This window comes from Artemia sp. Qi Xiang Cuo, chromosome 6 (assembly GCF_049724085.1).
Source record: "Artemia sp. Qi Xiang Cuo chromosome 6, ASM4972408v1, whole genome shotgun sequence".
In the NCBI taxonomy this organism is placed as follows: Eukaryota; Metazoa; Arthropoda; class Branchiopoda; order Anostraca; family Artemiidae; genus Artemia; species Artemia sp. Qi Xiang Cuo.
Window position 1 is genome coordinate 17986131 of NC_142799.1, and position 27687 is coordinate 18013817.

Below are 27687 nucleotides of genomic sequence, written 5' to 3' on the forward strand. Positions count from 1 at the left end.
GTCAGCTACAATTCTGTTGCATATTGGGAAGTAAGAATTGTTTTATAACTTCATGCTGTCCAAATACTTTACCTCCACCTCCCACCTTAATGCGCAAATATATAGCCCAAATTATGTAAGTCTAATGTATTTTGTCACCCACCACTTGTTTTTCACTGAGCGTAAGCTATTTATCTCTTAATACAGACAGATGAAAAACCGGTTCTAGGTTTGTTCTCGAGTTTTGCAGAGCGTAATTCTTGAGTGGAATCGCTATAAGAGAAAATTACCTACATTAGTACCCTTATGTGCTTATAACGTATCCTTTCCCCACCCCCACCCAAATTTTCTAATATATAGCCCAAATTTCACAATTCAATTCATTCGGTCACCCGTCATTTGTCTTTGTGGCTATGGAACCGATTTGTCATCTTGCGCTCAGCAAACTTCTCGACGGTGTTTGGTATAATACATAAGTACCATTGATTATTTCAAATAGGCTCACGGAAAAAGAAGAGTTATTCAAAGATTGAGTAGCATTTAATTTTTCTGAGTTAGACTGTTAGAGTTTATTCACCCTTGTTATTTACCTTTATATCCGATAACTGTCTATTTAATTGGGCGTAGCACTAATTTGCTTAGTCTCTGAAAGAGTGTAAACGGAAACAGAAATCTCTATTCTCTTGTGGCATGAAACGAGATGGATAAGTTAATTTAAAAATCAGTTCTCTGTTTCTTGAATTGCTTCTTGAATGTTGTGGCTGATGTCAAATTGAAAGGGATAAGATGATAATTAAATGTTGTGTGATGGTAATATTTATTTGTAGCGAAAGAAAATTTTAAAGAGCAACGAAGCAGTACTTACTGACGATGAAGAGGAATTAAGGAAGTGGAAAAACAAAGAAGAAAAAATGAAAGGACATAAGGTAGGTTTAACTAAACAGTGTTTATTAAGCTGCTATTTTACTATTGCCTTTCTACTTTACTGCAAAATTTCTCGATGCCTTATGCATGGTTTATTTGTTATATTTTTTGCGGGAGGAGGGGGATATTATACGAACAAACATAGACTGCTTAGTAATTATACAAAATACAATTTGTTGTTTTATTGGTTGGGATCAGATTCATAGTCGCTTGCTGCTATTTTGGGATGGGTAGGGAATGAAATAACTCTGTAGTCATCCAAAGTGGAGCAGTGAGTTGAAAAAGTGTTTCAACGAAAAAAGTGGCAGTTTTTTTTCAGATTATAAGTTCTAATGTTTAACGTGTTTTTGCTGGCGTGCCTTCTTTCACAGTCCACCCTGTAGTCTATGCTCAAATCCTGCTTACCTAGGTTTGTGGACTCTTGTGTCTTCCATTCTTCTTTATTTTTGCGGGATTATCGCGTATGCAGTTTGAGCAAAGATTTTAACTGTACAAAACTAAATGATTTTTGAACTGTATGATGCCTTATGTTCTACACATGTTAATGCGCTTGCTAGAGGCAGCACTATTTTTTACCGCTTCTTTGGGCAAGGACGTTTGGAGGGGTCTCGTTTGATTAGAAATAAAAATTCTAGTTCCTTTTTTACGAGTTAAAATTTATTGGAATGCAATCAGACTCCCCGCCCTATCCTTTTTCGTTCTTCGACCCCCTTCTCCCCCCCTCTCCCACCAGACACCTGATCAAAATTTCTGAAGTAGCCATTTTATTCAAAATAATGGAAAGGTCCAATATGCCTTCGGGGATCGTACGACTCCACAACTCCTGGGGCAAGAATCCATTAAAAATGCAAATTGCTAATTATCTATACATATGTTTTATGCTGGTAAAAGTTGGGAATTATTTGATTTTGGGTGTGTGATTGAATTGGAACTTTCAAGGATCGTTCTCTAGTTCAAAAGGACCGATTATTTTCCTTTGGATTTGATTTATTGATTCAATCAATCAAAAGGACTGATTGATTATTTTGCTGTTAAAGGAGTAGGTGGTCGAAATGAATCGAAAAACTTTCTATCTTATCAGTAAAGAACTCCTAGCCGTGTGTCATTTGGTCAAGGGGTATTTAATGTATAAAAAATCCAGGGTGTGCCCCCCCCCCCCAAGAAAAAAGAACGACAATTATTTTCCTAGTTTGCCCAAAATTTGTGTATTTAAGTTCTTGGACTAAAAGGCTACAAACATAGGAATAATTTTCTCCCCCCCCCCCCAAAAAAAAATGGTTCTAAACAAGGCCCAAGAAAAAACAGTTTTGCTGGCTGCTTTGTTTGGCTGCCGAATTTTGGTATTTGGCTTATTCAATCGAACATTGAATTTTCTAGTGTCTTTTTTAATAGCACTATTCCTTTTGAGGAGGGAAAATTGGGAGGGACAGGGAAGTTAAAATTGTTTTTTGAGGAAAGGGGAAAAAACTTTTGGGCAACCTTTGATATACCAAAACATTTGGCACTATAAGCTTCTATAGGGCTTATAATCTATGGTCAGTTAATTAGCGAGGTACATTTCTGAAGGTACGAGGTATATTACTATTCAAACTTAAGACAAAAATTTTGCTAAAATTTTATTGGTGAGATCTAATTTTGGCCATCCACTGAAACACTTTAATCAAATACTTCCTTTTAAAAAAAATAAAACCTTTAATGCAAATTTTGCCTCTACAAGTAATTGGTATGTTATTTATCTACAGTGCTACGGTTTTACTATTCAAACTTAAGACAAAAATTTTGCTAAAATTTTATTGGTGGGATCTAATTTTGGCCTTCCACTGAAACACTTTAATCAAATTTACTTATAGATCACAAAATCTTATACTACGGCTGTTCTTCTCTATTTTTGACATAGTAAAAATAGTAGTGAGTAAAAGATTAAGATGAATAGCCTTAAGGGGGTAGGAGTTCACTCTTATCAAATTCGGATGTCGAAGCGAAATTGATGCTTGTCAAAAAGTAGCTTTAGATGATAAACAATGTAGCGATCAGAGACAGTAGCTTAAGGGGAAGTGGGTCTTAGCACTATTCTCATCAAATCTGACAGTCGAAGCTAAATCTGATATCTCTAAAAACTTTGAGGATAAAGAATGTAGCAATCAAGGGCGGTATCCCCAATCTCATGAAGTCTGACCGACGAAGTGAAACTTAATAGTTTTAAAACTTAGCTTTAGAGTGCCAGTAATTTTGCAATCAGGGGCAATAGCTCTATTATGATTAAGTTCGGCTGTCGAAGTAAAATTTAGCTATAGCAAAAACTTAGTTATAGATGATAAACATTGTAGCCATCAGGGGCAGTAGCCCCATCCTCATCAAGTCTGGCAGTAAATTGAAGTTTTGCTATAGTTAAATTTGAAGGATAAACAATGTAGCCTACTGATAATTTTAATGAATGACTCTTTAATAGATTATTTTTACTGTGTATTTTTTAAATGAAAATCTTATTCATTTTTTTTTTCTTTTTTAAGGCCTCGGAATCTTTCACCAATCCAAAAAGTGCAAAAAAATCACCTCTGACATCAGCGGGAAAAATTTATGAAACGGTGCAAAATACATCTGCTCGTACAGCTGCGGCGTCTAGTTCCTCTAAAACACCAGTCAAATATAGCAAAGAAAAAGACAAGGTAAATATTCATTGTCCTTCCGACACATTTTAAATATTCGCTCGTAATATAAATGGTATTAAAGGACCAGAAGAGTGGCTTAACATTGTTTGAGTGATCATCCAAAAGGAAGTATTTAATATCAAAGACTTTGTCTAAAACTTTGAGAGATTTTAAGTCTATTTAGTGGATAAAAAGAGCAAAGGGAGTATCCACAATTCCTCCATCCCCTGATCAACTTTGGGGCACATTATACACTGGGATTAAACTATCCTACCTCCAAATGTGCTCCGATTGAAACTGTTCTATGACCAAAAACGCTACTTTTCAGGAGAGCTTTTCAAGATTTTAAATTTTTTCTTATAGACTTCAAAAAAGAGGTTATACGGGAGACACCAAACTTCTGTCAAGACCAAAGGCCGAGACCGAGTGGGTTTATTTTTTAATTAAAATCAAGTTGCCATCAAGCCATAGCTAATTGGAGAAAACCCAAGACAGATAGTGTGAGTGAGAGGCAAAGCTGGCATAAGCCTTTTTCAGAATTGTATAAAAATTATGTCATTTCACTAGTTGGTAGATAGTCTGTCACCCATCCCTCTATACTGGGTTAGAACTAAGGTTAGAACTAAGCCATGGAATAAAGGTAATTCAAATAGTCTATGAATTTTTATAAGTCATTTGAAGGCATTTGGAGACCCATAATAAAAGGTTTTCAAAGATATATGACTGATCATTTCCAGACGACTTTGAAAACAATTGGGCAACTAAGATTCTTCTCGTTATATGAGCTTTGCCTATTGAAAAGCCTACTGGAATTGTATTGGGAATGATCAAGATTTTTGGGTTGACTCATGACGGAGTCCACTGGACTTGTATGCAAAACGGTGGACTGAATTTGCTTGGACTCACATCCGAACAAGTGACCTATGCCTAACAGGCTCGCCCGCTTAGAGTCGCTGGCGGACTGCCGTATTTTAGGATTGACACATGCCCGATAAGTCCCCTGGACTTGCAGGCGAACGCGGAGACCTACAGTTTTCCAAGTGTTTGGGTAAACGGCGGGATGGGTGACTATGGCTCTCTTTTTGGGAAAATACATATGTATTGGCTTTTGGAAAGGGACGCTGGCCTAAAGTCTCATGCAGGTTGACCAAGTTTTAAGAATTGACACATGACCTTTAAATTGCCTGGAATTGCAGGTAAACAAGCGCCCAAAGTCTAATTGGGCCCGCCCGCCCGCCTAGAGGGTCAGGCGAGTGACCCAATTTGTAAGCTCATACAGTTGGAATAGCAAAAAATAAATTAAATATTGGTTGACCAACAAGTTGCCTGAATTCGGAAGCCAACAAGTGAAATGACATCGTAAGGAGTGAGGTATTGAGGAGGGGGAACCCCCCTCATACCATAAACGACGTAATCAAAGACATAGAGGTTGTTTGAACAAATTATCAGAGACGACAATATTTTCGAAACATGGGTTCTGATGGTCATATAAATGTGGGAAAAGGTCAAATCCTTTTACATTGACCCCCCCCCCCCCAAAAAAGGATGTCCTACTCATAAAAAGAATAAGTCCAAATACGGGCTTATGATTGTTTCAGGGTGTGATAAAAGCAACTTTGATACATAGGACAAGAAAGAAAAATGTGATTTGGAAGACGTATGGCGGCATGGTGCCAATTGTGACTGCAAATTTGGATGCAGCATAAAATGTTGCACAAGATAGACCAGTAATCCATTTTTTTCATTTTTGGACATATGATAGTTTCAATCGGAGCTTATTTGGAGGTAGGATAGTTTCGTTCCAGCGTAGCGAATATATTGAGAAATTCTATATTAAAAATGACAAATATATATAAAGTTTGTTTTTAGAGGACGAATACATAATTGATAAAAACGGAAGTTTTCTAGTCTCGGGAGGATTGTAATGAAGCCAATGCTTCTATATTTTTTTAGTTTAAAAAAAATTAAGGTAAATAATAAATTTTACCAAACTATTCGCTGTAGTTCCAAGACGTAACACTGGGATTGGAAATTAGAAACAGCAATTAGTCTACTGTATGTCATTCTTTCCCATATCATTGATTAAGAACTTAGAGCAAAGACAGTTTAAAAGCTCAACCGTTCCCTATCTTTTATACGTAAGACGTGTAACTGGGGGGGGGGGCGCTTCTAAGCCCCCTACCAATCTCAAGGCTTTTCCTCGTGGTTTCCTGTATTTTTTAATGCAATGTGCCTCTTTTTTAATTTTATAAAAGTTTCTGATTAGTTCATACTGTAGTGCATTTTTTTACTTCCCCTTTTATTTTCCAAAGGTCTGTCACTCAGATCCTCCTTGTACAAATCTTTTTCCCTTCAATCCAAGTTTGGAGTCTTTCCGCAAATATTTCTAGCACCTTTCTAAGAAATCGTGTGCTTCTTCGCAAACCCATTTTCCGTCTGTTGCCTAAACGGATTTGCGAACGAGTAACAACATTACTTTAACAGACTAAAGTGAAGCTCGTGAAAGGACGGTATCCGTAAGGTAGATAATGTAAATTCTTAACCTGTATGAGCGTTACACAGAATTCCTTGCATAGCTCTTCTGTAATGACTCAAGTTGTTTACTTAAGTAACCTGTATAATTGACGAGGGTCCCGTACAGGAGCAAGAAGCAACCTGGATGGTTTCCCAATATTTTGACAGTTTTACATCTATGGTTTTCTTAGATTTGCTGCTTTTTTTTAAAAATAGTATTATCGAAGCATGGGGTTGTGCTCTTTTACAGTGTTGTCAAATAATCCGAGAACATCTGCATAATCAATTTTCTGCACCGTTTTATTATCCCATCAAAATACTTTGCAATCCAGCCCAAAACCGTATAGTGATGTGAAATGTTGTCAAAGTGCGTCTTCTTGGGTGCTCTTAGTAAAGGACGATGAGGCCTCTATATGTTTTCTTTTTTCCCGGCCACTTCGTATAGAAGCGGAGGCTGTTGTAACTTGTGTGAGGTCTCATTAAATTGCAAATCAAAAGTTCTAGTGCCTTTTTAAGAGTCAAAAATGATTGGATTATCTATTGCAGCTGGAACCTAGTAAAGAACGATCATGAAGCGTGATGTCGTAGACGTAGAAGATGCCAAAAATATAGTTTACGAAAAAAAAGTCAAGATGGGGGGCTCTAACTTTTCTGATTTAAGTTTTTAAACCGTAAAAAATCAATCGGCTATCTTTGGCCTGAAACACAATTGACGTTTTTTACCGATGGGATTTTTACCGATCGTTCTTTAGAGGTGAATAGGATGGTATTGTGACGCACACATTCGGTGGAAAAAAAAGATTGGTTTATTTAACGCTGCCGGTAGCAATGTAGCCGCCGTCTGTCACTATAATAAAGGATCTATAAGATAAACGATCGTTTTTTTACCGCCTCCACCGAGATGGTTTCTATATAACTAAATGCAGGCTTACACACTCGTTATCCAGTCTACTGACAACCGCTATTGTCTTGGCATCGAAAGAGTGTGTTTGCAGAGAGTGTATCATAAAAAGAAACTAAATTGTATGTCATAAATGAATTTCCTTTATCACTTTTCAGGGGGAGGACAATTGTAAATAAAAAGAAAAATAATGTCAGATAATTTGATTAACTTCTTTGAAAATTAAATTTACCTCAAGAATTACATTAGTTGAAGAAGAAAAGCCGATTTTGCTACGTGGGAAGTAGCAAAGTGATTCCAGCTTGCTTCAGATGCCTCCTGCTTTATTATATAAATGCCCTGTCTCCATTTAAGTTACAAAAGGAATTTATTGCAAAGAACGTTTAAAACTACTAAATTGCCCTATCTTTTTATATCCCAGCACAATATAAGGATTTTTGTTAGTGTTCAATCGTTGATTAACATTAATTGTTAGGTCAGATCTATGATTGACTAATGTGGCGTCAGTGGAATGTTTACCGCCCAGTGTGTAAATGCTACATTATTTTTAGAGTAGCCGCGGTAAAAAAAAAGAAGAAAAAAATGTCGGTAAAAAACGATTGGTAAAAGCTCCAGGTGTGTTTTGGGCCTTAGGATTCCCTTTCTCCGTTATTTTGACCCTCTTTGGAGTAGTTAAATATAAAAAAATAGTTGTTGTGGAAAATTGCATTTTACGTTAATCTAATCACTTGATTCTTAAAAAAGTCTTTGCTATAAAATTTCTAGCTTCTATTTGAATGAACTCTTCCCTAAGTTTTTACGACCACTCTCATACGAAGTTGTCAAAAAAAAAAAAAAAAAAAAAAAAAAAAAAAAAAAAAAAAAAAAAACAATATAGAGGCCGCATCATTCTTTACTAAAACTTCTGGGAGTGCTTTAATGCCAGATAAGTAGATTAAAGTGGTTAGTGTTATATACAAGAACAATGTTACTGTGGTTAATGTAGAAAGTGATGTTAGCAGCTTATATGGGTTATATGTAGACAGCCTATATGAGTTTGAATGGGTTATTTTGATAAACCTTTACATAAGGAACACGATAAAGGCTATGGTAGAGCGTGGAATCAAGTGGGAAAGTTAAACTCTCCTAGAAATGTTTTTGGAGATTATTTGAGTGTCCTAGATAAGGTTTGAAAATTAATGTTAAGAAGCTAAGTCGCTTACGGTAGAAATAAATAAAGGTGAAGAGGTGATGTTGGGTTACGAAAGATCGATCAAGCGGATAGCTTCACTTATATTGGTAGTATTGTTAGTTAAGATAGTGGATGCAGTGATGATGTAAACAGTAGAATAACCAAGGCCCATGATCTTTCTTTTTAGTCGAAAAAAGCTTAGTATGACAGGAAGATAAGTCTGCGAACCAAGATCACTAATATTGGAAGCTGCAGTGATAACAGCGGTTAGCTATGACCGCAGATAAAGCGCGAGGGCATTGAAAGTCAGAGGAAGATCTGTTAAATGTTTTCCTAGAGGAATTGTCTTAAGGTATTTTTAGATACCTGTTTGATTGACCGTATGAAAACAACAAGCTGTACTTAATATATGGTCCGATCCCACTTTTTTGGGCTATGATGAAAGAAAGGCTGAGCTGGACACTTTGTGGATGAAGGATGACAAGTTGTCAAAGATTGTTTTTTTCCCCATCCATTTGGAATTAAACAAAAAGCAGCTTGTCCCTGAATCGAGTGGGCAGAAGGTCATAAGCAAGAATTTGAATGAATTTGGAACTTTTTTTTGGGGGGGGGGGTGATGATTAAGACGTCGGATAATGGAGGATTGTGCGCAGCCGCGTTGTCCTCAGGCGGCTTGGTATTGCAGTGTTTTTGGTTGTACTACAAGACTTTAGAAACAACCTATGTGGTGTAGTACTGAACACAACCAGGTTAGTCAAATCAAAAACCAAATGTTGCTAAATTGACAGAAAAATTAAATGAACGGTAATTTGCAATTATTCTGCAGAGGAAAAAAACAGTTGACATTTCTGGAAAAATCGAAAACGTTGAAGTGTTTTCCGAAGCATGTGATATCGGTCCGTACAGTTTTTTTTGGGTGGGAGTTGCCCTCTAAAAAGGGAAAAAAAGGGAGAATTCATCGTAACTCACAAAATTTGGAAAACTGAATAGTCTCGAGGGTTTGGAAGGGTTGGTCCAATACCCTCGCCCTTTTTGGTGCGCCGGATTTGTGATAATGATAAATAAAAGGGATGAATTGATCCAGTTGACTCACTTGTGAGGGATGTAAACTATTGTCAATTTGCTCAAAAAATTTCCCCTTGTGCGTTTTGAATCAATCTAGCTAATTCTTAGTACATTCCTTTCAGGCATCGCAAGAATTAGCTATTCAACGGAGTTCAAAGAAACAGGTGAATAAAAGACTTTTGCCTAAAGTTGAAGAATCACCGTTCAAGTCGTCCAAGGAACTCAACCAGGTAATAACACCAACACTAATTATAATATTTTTAGTTACAATAATTTTAGTAATAATAATAAAATGCTAATAATTTTGCAGTTCAGGTATATGTTCCCTCTGAAGCAATTTTACGTTAATCCTGCAGCTGTAACTTGCGCAAAAAGGACAAAATATATAATTGAGTTCATTAGCCTCAGATCTATCCGTTCACCGAGCCAAAATTATGATATTATTTATACTTTTTCTTGGGGAAGATTCAGAACTTGCTGCAAAAATAGGGAATTCTCCTTTTTTCAACGATTTTCGACGTATTTTCTATCTGAAATATGTACAACCAATTTTAATAATGTAATTCGGCAGAAGGATAGAGTTGATTGTCAGCTATGGAATGATATCAAAATTGTCTCTTTCGCTGATATACGGAAACCGTATGGGAGCAGAAAAATTACATGCTAAAAATTACGCAGGGAACATGAATCTTAAGCTTAGTTCTGACAGAGCGCGAACAAAATTCGCTCTGCGATATTTCGCATCGCGCCGCTTTTTGGAATTCGCCATGTAGTTCTCACAGTCCGCGAATTTCGTTAATATTGAGAAAATGGAGTTCAAAAGTAAAACAAAAAAGAGACTCATCAGTGCTGCTGCAGCTTGCTTGCTCGCCCAGTCAGTTTTGAACTTGAGAAAAAAGCCAAAAAAAAGTGTGGGTGAGGCCTATTTACAGAATTTCTGGAGCGAATGACGATAGCGATGCGAATTTTTTCAACTTGAGCTTGAAGCACTGCAAAGCGAAGATTTTAATGAACGAAGCGTATTTTTTCTGCGGGGTGACACGAAATTCGCTAGGCGATACGAAATTTGCGCTCTGTCAGAACTAAGCTTTAAAGCTTAATTCTCACTGACCGCGACAAAAAACTGTCCGCGAAAAAAATTGTTTGCGATGAAAAGCGAAAATATCTTGACAATCCGCACTGAAGGCGAATTGTCGCCTGAAATTTTTGCCTTCAAGAGATGAAGGCAAAAATTTGAATTATTTTCGCTTTGCTTGTGCCCTTATTTTACGTGCAACAAACGAAAAAAGACAAAACTGTGGGTGAGACCTGTTTTTCAGCAGCGATCGGCTAATGGTGCATTTAATTTTTCGTATCAAAGAACTTGATAAAGAAGACCCTGATTTTTATTTTTATTACTTCAGGATGTATCCTGATCAGTTTAAAATGATCCATAATCTCATCAAAACTCAAATAAAAAAAATAAAAAAAGTAAAAAAAAATGGAGACAGCCAATCTCAACAGAAGAACGTTTGGCAGTAACTTTGAGATACCTAGCTACAGGAGAAAGTAAAATGTCTCTTTCATTTCAATACAGAATTGGTAGGTCTACATTGACTTCGATTATTTCAGACGTTTGCAAAGCAATATATTATGCCCTCCAGCCTCATTACTTACCCAGTCCTACCCTGGAACTTTTGAAGCAATCAACCAAAGGGGTCTTTGAAAAACGGAACTTTCTAATCTATATTGGTGCTTTGGATGGAAAGCATGTAAAAATTCAGTGCCCACCAAAGACGGGACCAGAACACTATTGCTATAAGAAACACTTCAGTTTGACTTTAATGGCTATGTGCGATCCTGACTATAAGTTTATTGCGGTTGATGTAGGGTCTGGAGGAAGAAATATTGATGGTGGTGTATAATATGGTGTAATAAATAGTGATTGGAAAAGCTGTGCAGAGAGGAGATTTCCCCCCCCCCCCGGATTCAAACTTACCTCAAACTAATAATAAATTTCCTCATGTTATTGTAGCAGATCAGGCTTTCTCCCTTCAAGCTTATATAATGAGACCTTTTCCTGAACAGCAATTGACGACCAAAAAAAAAAGATTTTTAATTACAGACTAAGCAGAGCCGGAAGAACCATTGAAAAGGCCTTTGGAAGTTTAGTGGCAAGGAGGAGGATTTTTAGAACTGAAATTTATTGTAAGGTTGAAACAGCTAAGGACATTATTGAGGCTACAATATGTCTCCATAATTTGTTAATGTCTTATGCACTAGATGGTGATCAGAATTGGTACTGCACCCAAGCATTTACAGATACAAAGGATAGAAATCGTACAATTCAGTTAGGGGATAAAAAAAAGGATAAAGATCCTCCTGAGCCATTGCTGGTGCATATGGCGTCGAGTCGCCATTTCAGTTGCTGGGTGTTTTTACAGGGACAAGTAGCAAGCTTGTCGCCCAACCTTATTGCAGCGGGGATCGAACCCTGGTGCTCCGTATTATCGCAAATGCCCACAGCTAGGGGTTTGGCGACATGTTGGTGGTACAGAAAATTTCAACCCCTTAAATAGAGAAAGTTGCAACAGATCTTCACATCCTGCTGTCAATGTTAGGGAGCTGTTAAAATGTTATTTAAATAGTGCAAAAGGCTCTGTTACTTGGCAGAATGATCATGTGACAAATACAGGAAGAAAAAATTAGTTGTTTGTAAACAGTCTGATAAATTGTACTTGTTTATCAAAAATAAAACTTATGTTTCTCCAAATTCTATGTCATACATGAGCTCTTGCATTTTTATCTCCAGGGAAGTTTTTTTCTGGTCACTCGACCTTTTCATTGGCTCATGCATGCTTTTTAAAAATAGCGTATCACTATCTTCAATATCTGGTGTATTCGTGATTTGAATAACATTGTCCATTTTTTCCATAATTTCACTTTCAAATGCACTACCATTTTTTCTTCTTTTTTTTCTCTCTTTTAGGAGTCATTTTGTTTTTTAGGAGTAAAAATGTCATTTTGACTTGGCTCATGGGTTACTTCTTCATCCTCAATGAAAAATGAGTTTTCATATGTTATTTCTTTTTCTATGACCTCTGATGAAGACTCATGCTCTGCTTGAGGAAAACTTTTAAAATTTATGGAAGTGTCTCCACTGCCTACGAATGGTAGAATAAAGGTCATGATGTGGAACCAGGCCCATGGCCTTTTCTTTCCACCTTTGGCTCCACTTTTTGAAAGCTTTTGAAGCTTGGCCTCCCTCATGGGAGTATTTCTCAGACCCTTCCATTTTTGTTTGCAGTTTGAAACTGAATAAAAACAAAACAAGTATTAAAGTACTATTGGTTTTACTGATTTTGATTTCTTTGTAAGCTCTTTTAACAACTTTATGACAAAAAATAAGCATTCAAAGAAGTAGGCTAATTCAACTATTCAAGTTGATGTTATTTATTAATTAAAGTTTGTAAAGGCTGATTAAACATAGACATTGGAGCTAATTATAGACGTTGGAGCTAGACTAAATGCTATGATTTGGAACCAAGCCCATGGCCTTTTTTCCACCTTTGAAATTACATTTAATAGCTTTTGAAGCTTGACTTCCCTTATAAAAGCGTCCCCAAGTACCTTTCTGCAGTTTGAACTATGCAGTTTGAAACTGAATAAAAAAAACATTAAAATATTATTTATTTTACTAATTTTGATTTTTTGGTAAGTTCTTTAAACAGCTTTATGACAAAAAAAGAAAAAAAGAAAAAAAAACAGATTCAAAGATGTAGGCTATTTCAACCAATCAATTTAATATTATTCATTAGGTAAACTTTGACTAAGGTGACTAAACATAAACTGTATAATAATGACAACAAGGAGTGAATTGATATTGGGAAAGAGGGCTTGGGTGCTAGGCTATTCATTTCAAAAGTAAAGTCCGTAGAAACTGACTTAGACATGAGCTAAATATTATAATAAAGACAACAAGGGGGGGGGGGCTGATTTACTTCAAAGCAGTAGGCTTATTCAACCAATAAAGCTAGTATTATTTATTAGGCTAAATTTTTTCTAAATTACTGGGCAATTTGCATTCGGATTATCAGAAAAAAAAAATCTGTCCACCCCACCCAAAAAATAACAACATTAAAATCCTCACAACTTAGCTCTTACTGACAAACCGTCTTTCTCGGTGGAACAAAGAATTTTTGAAACTGTATTGTTGGATCACAAGCTGTGGAACAACAGAGTTCAAAACCTCAACTCACGACTGGGAAATATCAACAATCCAAATCCACAGTTTTCCTTTCTAGTGTACAATCCTGATTGTCGGTAGAAAAAATTTTCATAATCTAGATTACCAGCGGAACAGCAAATTTACAATTCAGATTGGGATTTTACAATTTGGCTTGTCAGTGGAAATGGCCTCGAAGCTTGCTGTAGAGAGTTTCCGTAGAGAGGCGACAAATAAAATGAAAAAATTCACATTCTGATCACCAGGCGTTTTGGCGTTCTTTTGGGGTCTAAAAAAGGACTCAGCAAAACCCTCGGGATTAGATGTGACCCATTTTTAAGCAAGAATAAGAAGAATGCAATCAATTTCTTTCTTCTAAGAGATGAGGAAGTTTCTTCTTTTATCTGTTTTCCCGTACTTTTCAAGAAAACTCAGCTAAGGCTGATAAAATGAGTTGCTCCTTCTATCAATCCTCTATTAAAGCACTGATTTTTTGGTACTTAAGCTATCGCTGTATATTATCTTTATAAGCTTATTCTTTCAGCCACCTAAAGAAACAAATGATGTCAGTAGCAAAGGGAATCATATTCAAACTGCCGGAAAAAACTTGACAGAAATTGAGGATAAAACTGATATTGCTAGACCACGGACCCACTCTTCTAAAACACCAGTTAAATCCAGTAAAAAGAAGGACAAGGTAATATTATTGGTTAAATGGTATAGATCTAGAATATTAATTTAAACTTATGAAAAAATGAAGTTTAATTAAAGTTTAAAGTTAATTTGAGTTCAAATGAAATTTTTAGTAAAGAAGGCATGTTTATAGGTTTCAAACAGTTTCAGTGCAGATAATATAATGCTAAGGGCTACTTACTGTGCAGAAAATAGGTTGTTAAAAAGAAGTAGGCTCTAAAAAAAGAAATAGGTAATAAAAAAGAGAAGTGGGTATTAAGAGAAGAAAATAGGTTTCCAATTTTGGTTTTCCAATTTTGAGAATTTTATTTGAGTTTTTTTTTTTTCATAGGAAGAAGGAATTTTGGTACGTATGTATTATACGCCACTCACTCAAGTTTACGCTGTGTAAAACGAGACTAAACCGGTTTCTTCGTTAGTTTCTTTCGACTTGGCGCGAGACAAGACAAAGACTAGTGACAGAATAGATGGGAAATCTATAATTTGGGCTATATATTTGTACATAAGGGGTGGGGGAGAGATAAAGTATTTGGATAGTTTTAAGTCGGAAAACAATTCTTACTTAAAAATGTGCAGAATAATTGTACATAACACATTTTGCATGCAGACCCGCTCAACTTTACCCCCCCCCCCCACCCCCCTAATGTGCAAATATATAACCCGAATTTGTTTCTAAAGTAACGAAGTAACCGATTTGTTCTCCAGTTTTACACATCATAAACTGGAGTGAGTGGCGTATAATACATAAGTACCGGAATTTTTCATGGAGAGAGAGCCGGATCTCCCGGTTTTATTTAAAAACGATTAGAAATTGAATTTAAAAAGACGAGTTTTTCAACTGAAAGTAAGTAGCAACATCAAAACTTAAAACAAACAGAAATTATTCCGAATATGAAAGGAGTTGCCCTTCCACATGACCTTGCTCTTTACACTAAAATTGTTACTTTTTGTCCTAATTCTGCAAGAACGATTCCTGAAACACAACGAACCTTTAATTAGAACAATAAGCTTTTTTCTAAAATTCTAAAAAAAAAAAACTTTAGTGTAAAGAGCGAGGTTTTGAGGAGGAGGCAAACCCTTTCATACACGTAATAATTTCTGTTCGTTATAAGGTTTGAGGTTGCTCCTTACTTTTAGTTGAAAAACTTGTTTTTTTTATTTAATTACTACAGATAGTATTAGTTAATGAAGATTATTTGACTTTGTTTCTGCTCATTTTTGATTCAATGAGGCTCTTTACTTTTCTTTAAAAAACTTATGTTTCCTTTTAACAAATACTATCTGTAAGTAATTAAATAAAAAAAAACAAGTTTTTCAACTGAAAGTAAGGATCAACCTCAAACCTTAAACCGAATTGAAATTATTACATGTATGAAAGGTGTGCCTCATCCTCAAGACCTTGCTCTTTACGTTAAAGTTTTTTTATAGAATTTCAAAACAAAGCTTGTTGTTCTAATTAAACAGCTATTGTGTTTCAGGAATCGTTCTTAAACAACTAGGACAAAAAGTCAAAGCTTTAGGCGTTTATCCCCCTGAAAATATCCCCCCCCCGGATATGTTAGTTTGATATACATGTTCTGATATCTATTCCTTATAGTCTTAATACTTATTTATTTGTTAAAGTCAAAAAAGTGAAAACATTTAAATGTATTTTGTTTTCAGTAAAATGCAAATTATGTTCTGGTCTTGAGGAGGTGTTGGGGTTGGCAGCCCTACTCATTTTAATTCTTTCTCGGTTTGAGTTTGAATTGGCTATTTATTGTAATTTCTGTTCGTTTTGGGTTTAATTCATTTGGTGATTTGTGTTAGTTTTACGCTGGATAATTATTTGAATTTATTTCTACTTATTTTTGGTTTACCGAGGCTGTTTACTATTCTTTGACAAATTTGTTTTGTGAAAAACAAAATTATATTAATTTCTGTTCATTTTTTATTGACATAGCCTTTTTCATATAAAAATATACTTTTATATCCTTTTTTTTTCTACTAGACTCCATAGTTTTTACTTTGAAGATAATTTGACTTTATTTCTGCTCATTTTTGGTTTAATGAGACTCTTTACTTTTCTTTAAAAAACTTATTTTCCTCATCAACAAATACTATCTGTAAGTAATTAAATAAAAAAACAAGTTTTTCAAGTGAAAGTAAGGAGCAACCTCAAACCTTAAAATGAACTGAAATTATTACATGTATGAAAGGGGTTGCCTCCTGCTCGGGACCTCGCTCTTTACTTTAAAGTTTTTTTTATAGAGTTTCAAAACAAAGCTTATTGTTCTAATTAAACAGCTATTGTTTTTCAGGAATCGTTCTTAAAGAATTAGGGCAAAAAGTCAAAGCTTTAGCGTAAATAGCAAGGTATCGTGGAAGGGGCAACTCCTTTAATATACGTAATAATTTCGGTTCGTTTTGAGTTTTGACGTTGCTCCTTACTTTCAGTTGAAAAAACCTGTTTTTTTTTTATTAATTTCTGATTGTTTTAAAATAATACCGGGAAATCCAGCTCTCTTTCCTTGAAAAATTCCGGTACTTGTGTGTTATATGCCACTCACTCAAGTTTACGATGTGTAAAACTCGAGAACAAACCGGTTTCTTCGTTACTTTAGAAACAAATTTGTTAGGTGCAATTACTCTGTAAATTATGAAGTAAGAATTGTATTCTGACTTCAAACTGTCCAAAAACTTAACCCCCTTCTTATGTGCAAATATATAGCCCAAATTATATATTTCCCATCTATTCTGTTACTTGTCTTTGTCTTGTCTCGTTCTAAGCTGAAAGAAACTAACGAAGAAACCGGTTTGTTCTCGAGTTTTACACAGTGTAAACTTGAGTGACTGGCGTATAATACACAAACACCAAAATTCCTTCCCCCTACGGAAATAAAAAACAAAACTAAAATAAAATTCTCAAATTTGGAAAGCCTTATTTTCCACGGGGGGGGGCGCAAACACCGGCCTCCCTTATTGTTATTGTACAGAGAATAACTCTAAAATTATTATCATTGTAATTATTACATCATTGATGAACAACAAAAAACTTCTTTTTTTCTTTGTTTTGTTGAAAAAATCACTTAAAAAGTTTATATTAATTCAGGCGGGATGATCTTTTTACAGTTTTGGTCCATTCTTTTTTTGGCTGCTTAATAATAAAGCCAAGTGGAAGGCGGCGACAAAAAAAATAGTTGGCACTAGAAAAAAACTAGTTGCTGACAGTAGTGTTTTTGCTGTGTGCCCTATTGAGTGTTTCGCAAAGTTTTGTTGGTATAAACAATTGTGCAAAAGGGGAACCAATCTGCCAATCGGAAGGCCGCGACAAATTAAAAAAAAAATTTGCAACTTTTTAATACTTTGTAAATAGCTTCTACAGTTCTATTGGCAGCAAATATTGGCAAATTAGCAATTGGCAAAACTTCTAAGATTAATAGCTCAAATACCAATTGTATGAAAAGGTATAAAAAACGCGTCATGTATAAAATTTGTGTACTTAAAAAAAACCGAAGTGTAAGATTTATGTTAATGCTTTCTCTCATTCTCCCAAAACCACACTATTCATTTCTAAGAACTTCATAGGGTCAAATGTGATACGACAAAAAATTTCGTGTGCAATGTATGGAGGAGATATCCAGTTTTGTCTCTGGCGCTCGTCACTGGCAAGCGCCATCAAATGCATCACTGGCGTTTTGTCACTCCTGCTCTATTTGCAAGATTCCAAAGGTTTTAAGGAGAAGGGAGAATTTTTATATGTATATGTTACCGTGAATGTCTGAAATCTGGTTAATGTCGACATTCACCGTTGAATATCCGAATTTCCTTTTTCTCTGCTTAGATTCAATTAGCTTTGCGAGTCAGCATTTTCAGTCTTACGCAAGGTATGATGGTAAAAGTTAGTTAGGTTTAATTTTGTTAGTTTAGGTTAAATTTGGTTATAAATATCGAAAAATGGTTAAAAAAACCTAACTTAACCTAACTTAGCCCAGCCTAATCTGTCCAAACCTAATCTAACCTAACCTGTCATCATTAAACCTTGCGTTAAACTGAAAAAGTTGACTGGAAACGCTGACTAAATCCAAGCAGAAAAAAAAGGTGTTTCGGACATTCGCGGTAACATATATACATAATATTTCTAGAAATCCAATGAATCATACTTATCAGAAAACCAATCACTTTAAAGCAATATAAATCTCACTGTTTATAAAGACGTGCAGCCCACTTTTTTTGGACTGAGCCTGAAATTTTCAAAAATAGTCTTGGTACTTAAGTCTAATCAACTAAATCTTGATGATTTTCGTTATGATGATAAAAATAATGTAACTGTATACGTATTAAATTACAAATTTTTCTTCTTCTTCTCAAAGACGAGAAAGTTCCTCTCCTGTCTTTTTTCACATACTCTCCTGGGAAGTTAAGCCAAGACTGAGAAAGTAAGTTACTTCTACAGTCAATCTTCTACAAAAAATTGCTTTTTTGGTACCTAACAAATCGTTGTATATTATCTTATCTTTATGATTTTTCTCTTTCAGGCCCCTAAAGAAACAGATGATGTCAGTAGCAAAGGAAATAATATCCAAATTGTCGGAAAAAATATGTCAGAAAGTGAGGATAATAGTGACGTCATTACACCACGAACCCACTCTTCTAAAACACCGCTTAAATCCAGCAAGAAGAAAGATGAGGTAATCTTGATGTTTAGATAGTTTAAGTTCCGAAATTCAAAACAAATTTTATTTCTATATCTAAAAACATTAAGTTTTATTAAAATTGGAAGTCTAAAGTCTCAAGGTTCTAAAGGCTCTCTGGAGAAGGATTTCTTTTTTCAATTGTATTTTCAAAATTCTAATGAATATATTTATGAGGAAATCAATCAGTTTAAAACAATTGAAATGACACCGTTTCTAAAGAGATGCTACCATAAGTCATACTTATTGATTTTTCAACGTTGTAGCGACTAAAGATAACTTGTTTCAAATATTTTTTGGTTGCAGTAAAGTGGGTAATAGTACGTTGGGTAATTTTTTTCAAGGGGGATAACCTTTCCTATTGAATTCTCCAATGGTGAAGTATGATGATTAGTTTCGGGGCGAGATTCTGACTCCCCTTTCATATCTCTCTCTCTCTCTCTCTCTCTCTCTCTCTCTCTCTCTCTCTCTCTCTCTCTCTCTCTCTCTCTCTCTCTCTCTCTCTCTCTCTCTCTCTCTCTCTCTCTCTCTCTCTCTCTCTCTCTCTCTTTTCTCTGTTGGATGATTTTTTTCAGAGAGGGGGGGGGGGGGGGTTAGTTTTGGAAATTTAGTGGTTGATTAGGGTCAGAAGATTGTTACATGCACTTTTTTGCTTCTATTTAATGTTACCACCTGCAGTACATTTATATTTTACCTATACCTTTTTTTAAAGTATCACTTAAAGTTAGGCCGAATAAAACAATAAGCATCACTTTTACAGAAAGGGAGAGAGTTTAGAGAAATGCAGTTTTGGGCCCACGTCTCCCCACTTAAAAAAAATCATATAGGTTCGATTGAAAAAATTTATTTTACAATATAATGCGGAAATTGGTTGACGCTGGGTGAATTCTAATTGCTGACATTATGCTAGTAACCCTGCGAAAGTGCATTGTCCCTGTGCCTAATTTTGAGTCTAGAATGTAGTTGCGCTTATACATACCATCGTGCAAATGCTACGGACGGGGACGACAGAAATTGAAAAAATACAAACAATTGTGACCCAACTTCTAGACGGCAAGACGGCAACAAATATGGCAACAACAAGACGGCAACAAATATGATGCAAATACAAAGCCCTCATGACAATTATCCGAAGTTACCGAATGTCTAAAATATTACATCTAAAATTATCGAATATTTGAAATCCTGAACTGCGGAATTGACGCTTCATCTTATGCTCTTTAACTTAAACCATCGATGGATGTGGGGGTTCGACGTAGTGTAGCTCTATCACACTATTCTCCTCTTCAAAACTTGAATATAGTCGAAGGTGATACGATGGGAAACCCCCTGGTTCACTGGAAAAGGAGGAGAGTCCAGTTGTTTCCTGCCGCTCCCAACATGTAAAAATTGTTAGGTTTTTGTTTGTTTTTAGTAATATTGAAGAAAAAATTCTGAAAACAAATCAATTTAAATAATTAAAATCTCATTTCTAAAGATATTAAATAAAAAAGAAACAATTTTTTTTACTGAAAGTAATGAACGACGTTAAAACTTAAAACGAACAGAAATTATTCCGTATATGAAAGGGACTGTCCCCTCTTCAACGCCTCGCTTTTTACGCTAAAGTTTTTTATTGTTTAAAAAAATAGAGTTGTGAGAAAGTCAAACTTTAGCGTAAAGAGCGAGGCGTTGAAGAAGGGACAGCCCCTTTCATATACGGAATAATTTCTGTTCTTTTTAAGTTTTATCGTCGTTCCTTACTTTCAGTTAAAAAACTTTTTTTTATTTAATTTTTGAACGTTTTTGAATTAATTCAGGTTTTGATTGACGGCTCACCGTACATGAATAATTAGAACCAAATTTGCATATTAATTTTACTTTTATTTGGTTAAATGGCTTTCTCGAAACTTGTTTAATTTTATTTACGAACGTTTTTATTAGTAATAAATATACGTAACTTACGAATTAACTTATGTAACGAACTTATATATTCATGTATTTTTAATACGTATATTAGGTGGTTAGCCCTCTAGTCAATACCTTGCTCTTTAAGCCAAAGTTTGAATTTTGTTCCGATTCTATAAAAATTACCCCTTTATCACAACGGCCTTTTTTTAGTATAAATAACTATTATTGAAGTGCAAACAAATCTTTAGCTTAAAGAGCAAGGTTTTGACTAAGAGGTGGGCCCAATCATATATGTAATAATTTCTGTTCGTTTTAAGTTTTGATGTCGCTGCTTACTTTAAATTGAAAAAGAAGTTTTTTTTAATTTAATTTCTGATCTTTTTTTAAATATTGCTGTGAAATCCGGCGTCCTCTTCATAGCAATGTCCCTTCCCCCATGAAAACTTCCTTCATGGAAAGATCCTCCCACATAACCCCCGCCCCCCCCCCCCCCCACCCCCAATAATTCTGTAAAATTCATAAATTTCAGCCCTCCCCTTCGATGACTTCGGGGGATTAAGTCATCCTAAAAGAGATAGTTATAATATTTTCGACCATGCTGAACAAAATGGCTATCTCAAAATTTTGATCGGGTGACTTTTGGGGAAAAATAAGCATGGGAGGGGGCCTAGTTGTCCTCCATGTTTTTGATCACTTGAAAAGGGCCCTAGAAGTTTTAATTTCCGATCCAATGAGTCCTCTCACGATATTTTAGGACCGCTGGGTCGATACGATCACCCCTAGGAAAAAAAACCAAATAAACACACATCCGTGATCTTTCTTCTGGCGAAAAAGGCAAAATTCCACATTTTTGTAGATATGAGCTTGAAACCTCTACTATAGGGTTCTCTGATACGCTGAATATGATGGTGTGATTTTCATTAAGGTTCTGTAACTTTAAGGGGGTCTTTCCCCCTTTTTTTGAAAATCAGCCAAATTTTCCCTGGCGCGTAACTTTTGATGGCGCGTAAACTTGATGAAACTTATATATTTGAAATCAGCATCAAAATCTGATTCTTTTGATGTATCTATTGGTATCAAAATCCCGTTTTCTAGAGTTTCGGTTACCATTGAGCCGGGTCGCTCCTTACTTACAGTTCGTTGCCACGAACTGTTTGATATGGCTGCTACTTTTTCTAAAATTTTCCGAAATATGATGATTATTGACACCTAATCTATAATTAGTTTTATAAAGTGTTTTCTATTATTGTTGCTTTTAGTAAATTTTTTCACTAATTATTTTTAAAGTCATCCAAAGAAATAAAAGATGTAAGTAGCATCTTGAGAGCTGTTGGTCTCCGAGCTGTTGAGAAAAATGTGTCTGAAATTGAAGGTGACGCTGACATCAAAACGCCAAAAACGCAGTCTTCTAAAACACCAATTGGATCCAGCAAAAAGAAGGACGAGGTAATATTATTGTTAAAATTGTTCAAATTCAATGTTCTGTTTATTAAAGTGATTTCAATTTATTTAACTGCAGTTTATTAAACAGTTTTACCGGAACTTCAGTTTATATTCATTTAGTTTATCGAAACTTGGATTCCATTAATAAGTAAGTTTATTTGGGTCCAGGCTGGATTTTTCCTTAAACATGTTAGATTGTTCTGTTTTAAACTTTTTTATTTATATAAAACACTTCAGGGTGAGGTTAGTGTGCTAAATATTAGCTACTTTTTAATAAAAGGCAAATATATATTTTACGGTAAAAGCAGTTTTTTTGTCATTTATTATCAACTGTTTATGTTCATATCATCAATAGAAAATAAAGTTTGTCTTTAAAGGTTAAATATTTGTAAATTCTTATAAAGTTGGGTGACGCTTTCTCATTCTGGGTTATTTTGTTTTTCGCCTGTTAAATATTGAATGTGATTAATTTTGGTCTCAAAACCTGAATAATTAAACCTGTAAACTGTTAAACCTTAAAAAGCTGATCGGCTCAAATATCATATCACAAAAACTATGATTTTCTCCCCAAATTCAGTTTTAAATCAAATTAACTAAAGAAACGTAGTTACTGAAAACACACTGAATAAAATTATATGGGCACCCCAGAGATTGATACCTTGGGCCTTTGGGCCTTTTTTTTTTTTTCTGAGGATGAAATGAAGTTCAAATAGAGAAAGATTCTTTTAATAGACAGTGATTATTAACAAAAATATGCTCGATATTTCAGTAAAATGTGCAGTGACCGTCATCAGCAGAAATAAAGGGATTTATCCCTATTTGAACTTTTATTTATCGTCATGGAAAGGCAGTGTGGTCTTCGAAATCACCTTTTTTTAGGGGGGGGGGGGTTAGTTTTGGAAATTTAGTGGTTGATCAGGGCCAGAGGGCTGTTACATGCACTTCTTTGCTTCCATTTAGTTTTACCACCTGCAGTATATTTACATTTTATCTGTACTTTTTTTAAAGTTTTACTTGAAATTAGGCCGATTAAAACAATAAGTATTACTTTTACAAAAAAAGCGAGAGAGTTTGGAGAAGTGTGGTTTTGGGTCCAATTCTCACCACTTCAAAAAATCCTTGAGGTTTGATTGCAAAAATTTAGTATGGCGATTTTGTTTTTACAATATTGCGCAAAATGTTTGAGATTGGAAAAATTGTGTTTGCTAACATAAGGCTAGTTATCCCGCAGAAGTGCATTCACCTTATGCCTGTTTTTAAGTCTAGAATATAGGTTCGCTTATACAAACAATCGCGCAAATGCTATAAGTCTGTACAGCTGACTTCAAATTCCTGGCTTCACCTGCTCCCGTTATGTAACGATTGTTAGGAAGTAAATTTTTAGTTTTTCTTTTGAAAATACTATCGAACAAAAATTCTGAAAACCAATCAGTTGAAATAATTGAAATTTCATTCTCTACAGAAACAAGGCTGCTGCTATTTCCTAAATGGTCCGCAACAGTCTTATAAGGGGTTTCTTTCTATTGTTGTTATTTCTAGTAATTTTTCTACTAATTATTTTTCAAGTTACCCAAAGAAATCAAAGATGCAAGTTGTCAAGGAAAGAATGTCCAGGTTGTTGGGAAAAACGTGTCTGAAATTGGAGGTGACGCTGACGTCATCACTCCCCAAACGCAATCTACTAAAACACCAATCAGATCCAGCAAAAAGAAGAAGGAGGTAATATTATTGTTTAAATTAAATTGTTTCAATTTAATTATGTTTAATCTGCCTTTTTGGAAATTTTTTATAATTAACTTTTTTAGAAATTTGTTATAAAAAACAACACAGTCGGATACTATTGAAGATATAAGAGAGATATTGAATTTCAATCAGAGCTTCCACTATCCCCGAATTTTCGGGGATTTCCCCGAAAATCTATGTGTCTCCCCGAAAAAAAATTATTTTTCCCCGAATCCCCGAAATTTTCCCGAAAATCACTCAACCACGGTCTGACCCCTAGTGACTATTCCTAGCAAACATAACTTTACATACCATAATTTTTCACTACTCTCTTGTTCGTCAATCTTTGTGTCCTGTGTAACTTTGCATGAAAACCAGGCCAATAAAATTTAATTAAAGACGGCTCTTTATATGTGCGCAAATGCTTCAATTTCGTTTATTTAGATTTGTTAATTTTGAAAGCAATATTCCAAATTCTACAAGATTCTTACATTTACATCATTCGTGGTCAAGTATCTTGACAAAATTAGCTAAGAATTATACTTGAAGTTATTTAACGGAACGCCCAGTTAGATTCTGGATTTTGAAATTGAACTTCTAAAGAAACAGAATTGTTTTGAAAACCGAATCATAAGTTTAAATTTGGTTTTCTTTTGCTATTTTCGGTTTTGGACATACTGTATTAATGTTTAATACTTGATAATTGAACGCAAAATATATTGAAGAAATTGATCTTTTTGCCAGGAATTTTTACCATTTAAATTTTTGTTTCATTCGGTGTGTAAAATTTAAGTTTTTTTCTTTTTATCTGAGAATCGTAATTGTCGTACCACCCTTTATCCTCAAACGTATTTACCCAACACTCCCTCACAATTATTATTCTGGTCCCTTCACCTGTGTAATATTTTCAGTAGGTGTAATATTTTAAACTGCAGTTTTAGGAACTTTTTACGGTCTTGCAAACCTGTTAGTTAGGCAAAGGAAATTTTATGGAAAATATATTCTGCTCAAATTCGGGATAGCCAAGTAAATTTGTTTAAATATCCAAGGCCTACCTTTACAACTTCTAATGCTATGCTGTAACAATTAATAACCCTGTATGAAGGCTAATTCTGAGATAATTTTTTTTTTTTTTTAAGAAAATTTGGTATAATTTATTTCTTCCTAAGAACTATCCCTAAATACGATCTTCTTACCATAAAAAATGCACAACTCCCTCCCTCTCCTAATGAGGCAAAATTTAGCTACAGACTATGTAAAAGGTTGAGGAATAGAGGATTCAAACAGAAGTAACCCCAAAAATATTATCCATAAGAAAATTTACAATACAGCTTAAAGTAAAAATTTGGGTATTAGGTTCATGTTGTTTTTTTTTGTCAAGTTTTAAATATTTTCGGACATATTTATCACGAACAGTTGGTTAATAATGCCAAATAAGGTTATTGCAAAGTAAAGGAATTAGTAAATTTTATATGATTTGTAGTCTACAGCTATCATGTCCAGGCATTCGATGGGCTGATATAAAAATGAGACTGCAATAAGTATTATATTTGGAATATGGATGGTCACAGGGTTGGTGAGAGGGTTGGGCAGATACAAGCCCTACTTGAGCCTGAAAACGAAGCTAAAACCAATTTTGGCTCCCAAATTTTCGCATCGAAATTCCATTTTGTTTTCCCCCGAAAAATCCCCGAATCTTGAAGGCTTGTCCACAAAAACTCCCCGAATTTTTAAGACTTGTCCCCGAATTTTAATTTTTGAGAGCGGAAGCCGTGATTTCAATATATATCATATTAATTCATCGTTGGAAAGAGGAGGAGTGTTTGATCCTGGATGAGTCCGAAAAAGCTAAGGTTATTGTAGTGAAATTTCAAATAATATTGATCTCAAAAGTGTCTTGTAAACAGGACGAGGTAATATTATTGTTTTTAATTTTAGTCTTTTATAAGTAAATCTATTTGGGTCCAGCCTGAAATTTTTGAAAACTGTTAAATTGTTTTGTTTTAAATTTATTTTTCTATTGATAAAAATACTTCAGGGTGAGGTTAGTGTGCAAAATATTGGCTATTTTTAAAATAAAGTACAAATATATCTTTTATTATCAACTGTTTACATTCATGTCATCAACAGAAAATGAAGTTCATCTTTAGAGGTTTGTATTTTTGTAAAATCTTATAAAGTGGGATGCCACTTCCTTATTCTGGGTCATTTTATCTTTTGCCTGTTAATTATTACAAATTTTAAATATGAAAATCTAATTCATTCAATCTGAAAAATATTGAACCTTTACAAGATGATTGGCTTAAATCCCTTTTACGGGTTATGTGATGGAATCAGATCTGTGATTAAGTAACCGCTTTCGTAGACGTTCTTTCAGTTTGGGTTTATGAGATCATAAATTCCCTTCATGGGGCTCAAATCAGGTATGCGTCCCGAAAAGGCAAAAGATAGAAATTTGCCCTTCACTTTCAGGCAAATTTTGTTCGTGTCTGACAATGGTTCTGCAAGAGGCCGTTATTACAAAAATCTATGCCTCCACTTCCCCATTTTTGAACAGAATTAGGGTCGAGTCTCGACCCTGAAGTGTCAAATGTAGGTTATTAGCTCTTATTTCGCTCTGCAAGAGATCCTGATTAAAAATATTTGTGCCCCCACTTTCCCCATTTTCCACAGGGTAAGGTTTGGGTCTCAACCCAATACCGTCAAAAGTATGTAATTAGTTTTTATTTCCCTCAAGCTTGATTGAAATCTGACCTCTTCAGATAGATGTTGTGATGATAAGAATTTAGGACTCCTAAATTCACAACGGTTTTGTTGAGATCCGGTAACCCAGGTTTAGTACAGCCTAAGTTTTAGATTTAGCTTGAACCCTAAATTACCCCAACATGGAAATAACCTTTCATCTTCTGTACGCTTCTATTGAAATGAGACAACACGTCCCAGTAGACCTCTTGATTACAAGAATTTAGGCCCCTCTTTCATTCACCTAGATCGGGCTAGACTGAAAAAAATAATTTGGAGAACAACTCTTACTTATCCCAAACAGCTTATTCAGACTAACCTCCTCTGAAATTTGTAATGTTTCTGCGTTAAACCTTTGCATCAAGGCCGTATCCAGAGGTGATAGAGCTACTGGGTTTGAGTTCCCCCTCCCCTCCCTCCACCGACATTGTTGTCTGGCTCTTAAAAATAGTAACAAAAATTCATATACAAAATTTGTGATGCGTTTTGTAAAGTCTTTTTACCCCCCCCCCCTGAACAAAAATACCCCCTCCCACAAAAAAAGATCCTGGATGCGGCCTTGCTTTGCGTATAATAAGCTTTTCTCTTCATGTTCCTTCGACCATCATACCATCGACCATCGACCAAGAGTTAAGTTGGCTATATGTTGTTTATTGGGAGATACTAATATACTTTAAATAAATATACTACCTCACGAATAGAAAAGATTTGCAGCTAAACGTTGCCCAGTCTTGCCTGAGAAAATATTCATTGACACTCAATTACTCTACAAAGCAGAAGCTCTTACTAATGTTAACCATGGCTTATGAACTGAATGGTTAAGTATTTAGTGTTTGTGAAACATCTATTAAATTGCCTCAAACGTATCTTTACGAGGCTGTGCAGATAAATATTGAATGGATCTTTATTATGCAGCCTACGAAAATAATGCCAATATTTAGAAGTTTATTTTTAACCGATGTCTATAAAGGGGGGGAATTAAAGTACCATCTTTTTTTGGGTACATTCTTGTGCTTGTGTGAAATTGTTAATCAATAAAGCTGTTTGACTAGAAAATCTCAAAAATTTAAAACGAAAGAATAAAAAGTGGACTTTGTCAGATTAGTTTTGGCTTGTTA

General features: G+C 34.9%; 1 protein-coding gene across 2 annotated transcripts in view; it reads left to right on the forward strand.

The window, feature by feature from the left end:
• LOC148950939 (uncharacterized) overlaps positions 1–27687 on the forward strand; it is a 145959-nt gene that overhangs the window by 57861 nt on the left and 60411 nt on the right. For both annotated transcript variants that reach the window (XM_089090519.1, XM_089090520.1), the window contains 7 exons: positions 807–905; positions 3414–3569; positions 9325–9432; positions 13951–14103; positions 18617–18769; positions 21950–22108; positions 23672–23824. In XM_089090519.1, coding sequence (XP_088946645.1) covers positions 807–905; positions 3414–3569; positions 9325–9432; positions 13951–14103; positions 18617–18769; positions 21950–22108; positions 23672–23824 — 981 coding nt within the window. The remainder of the gene's footprint in view (positions 1–806; positions 906–3413; positions 3570–9324; positions 9433–13950; positions 14104–18616; positions 18770–21949; positions 22109–23671; positions 23825–27687) is intronic.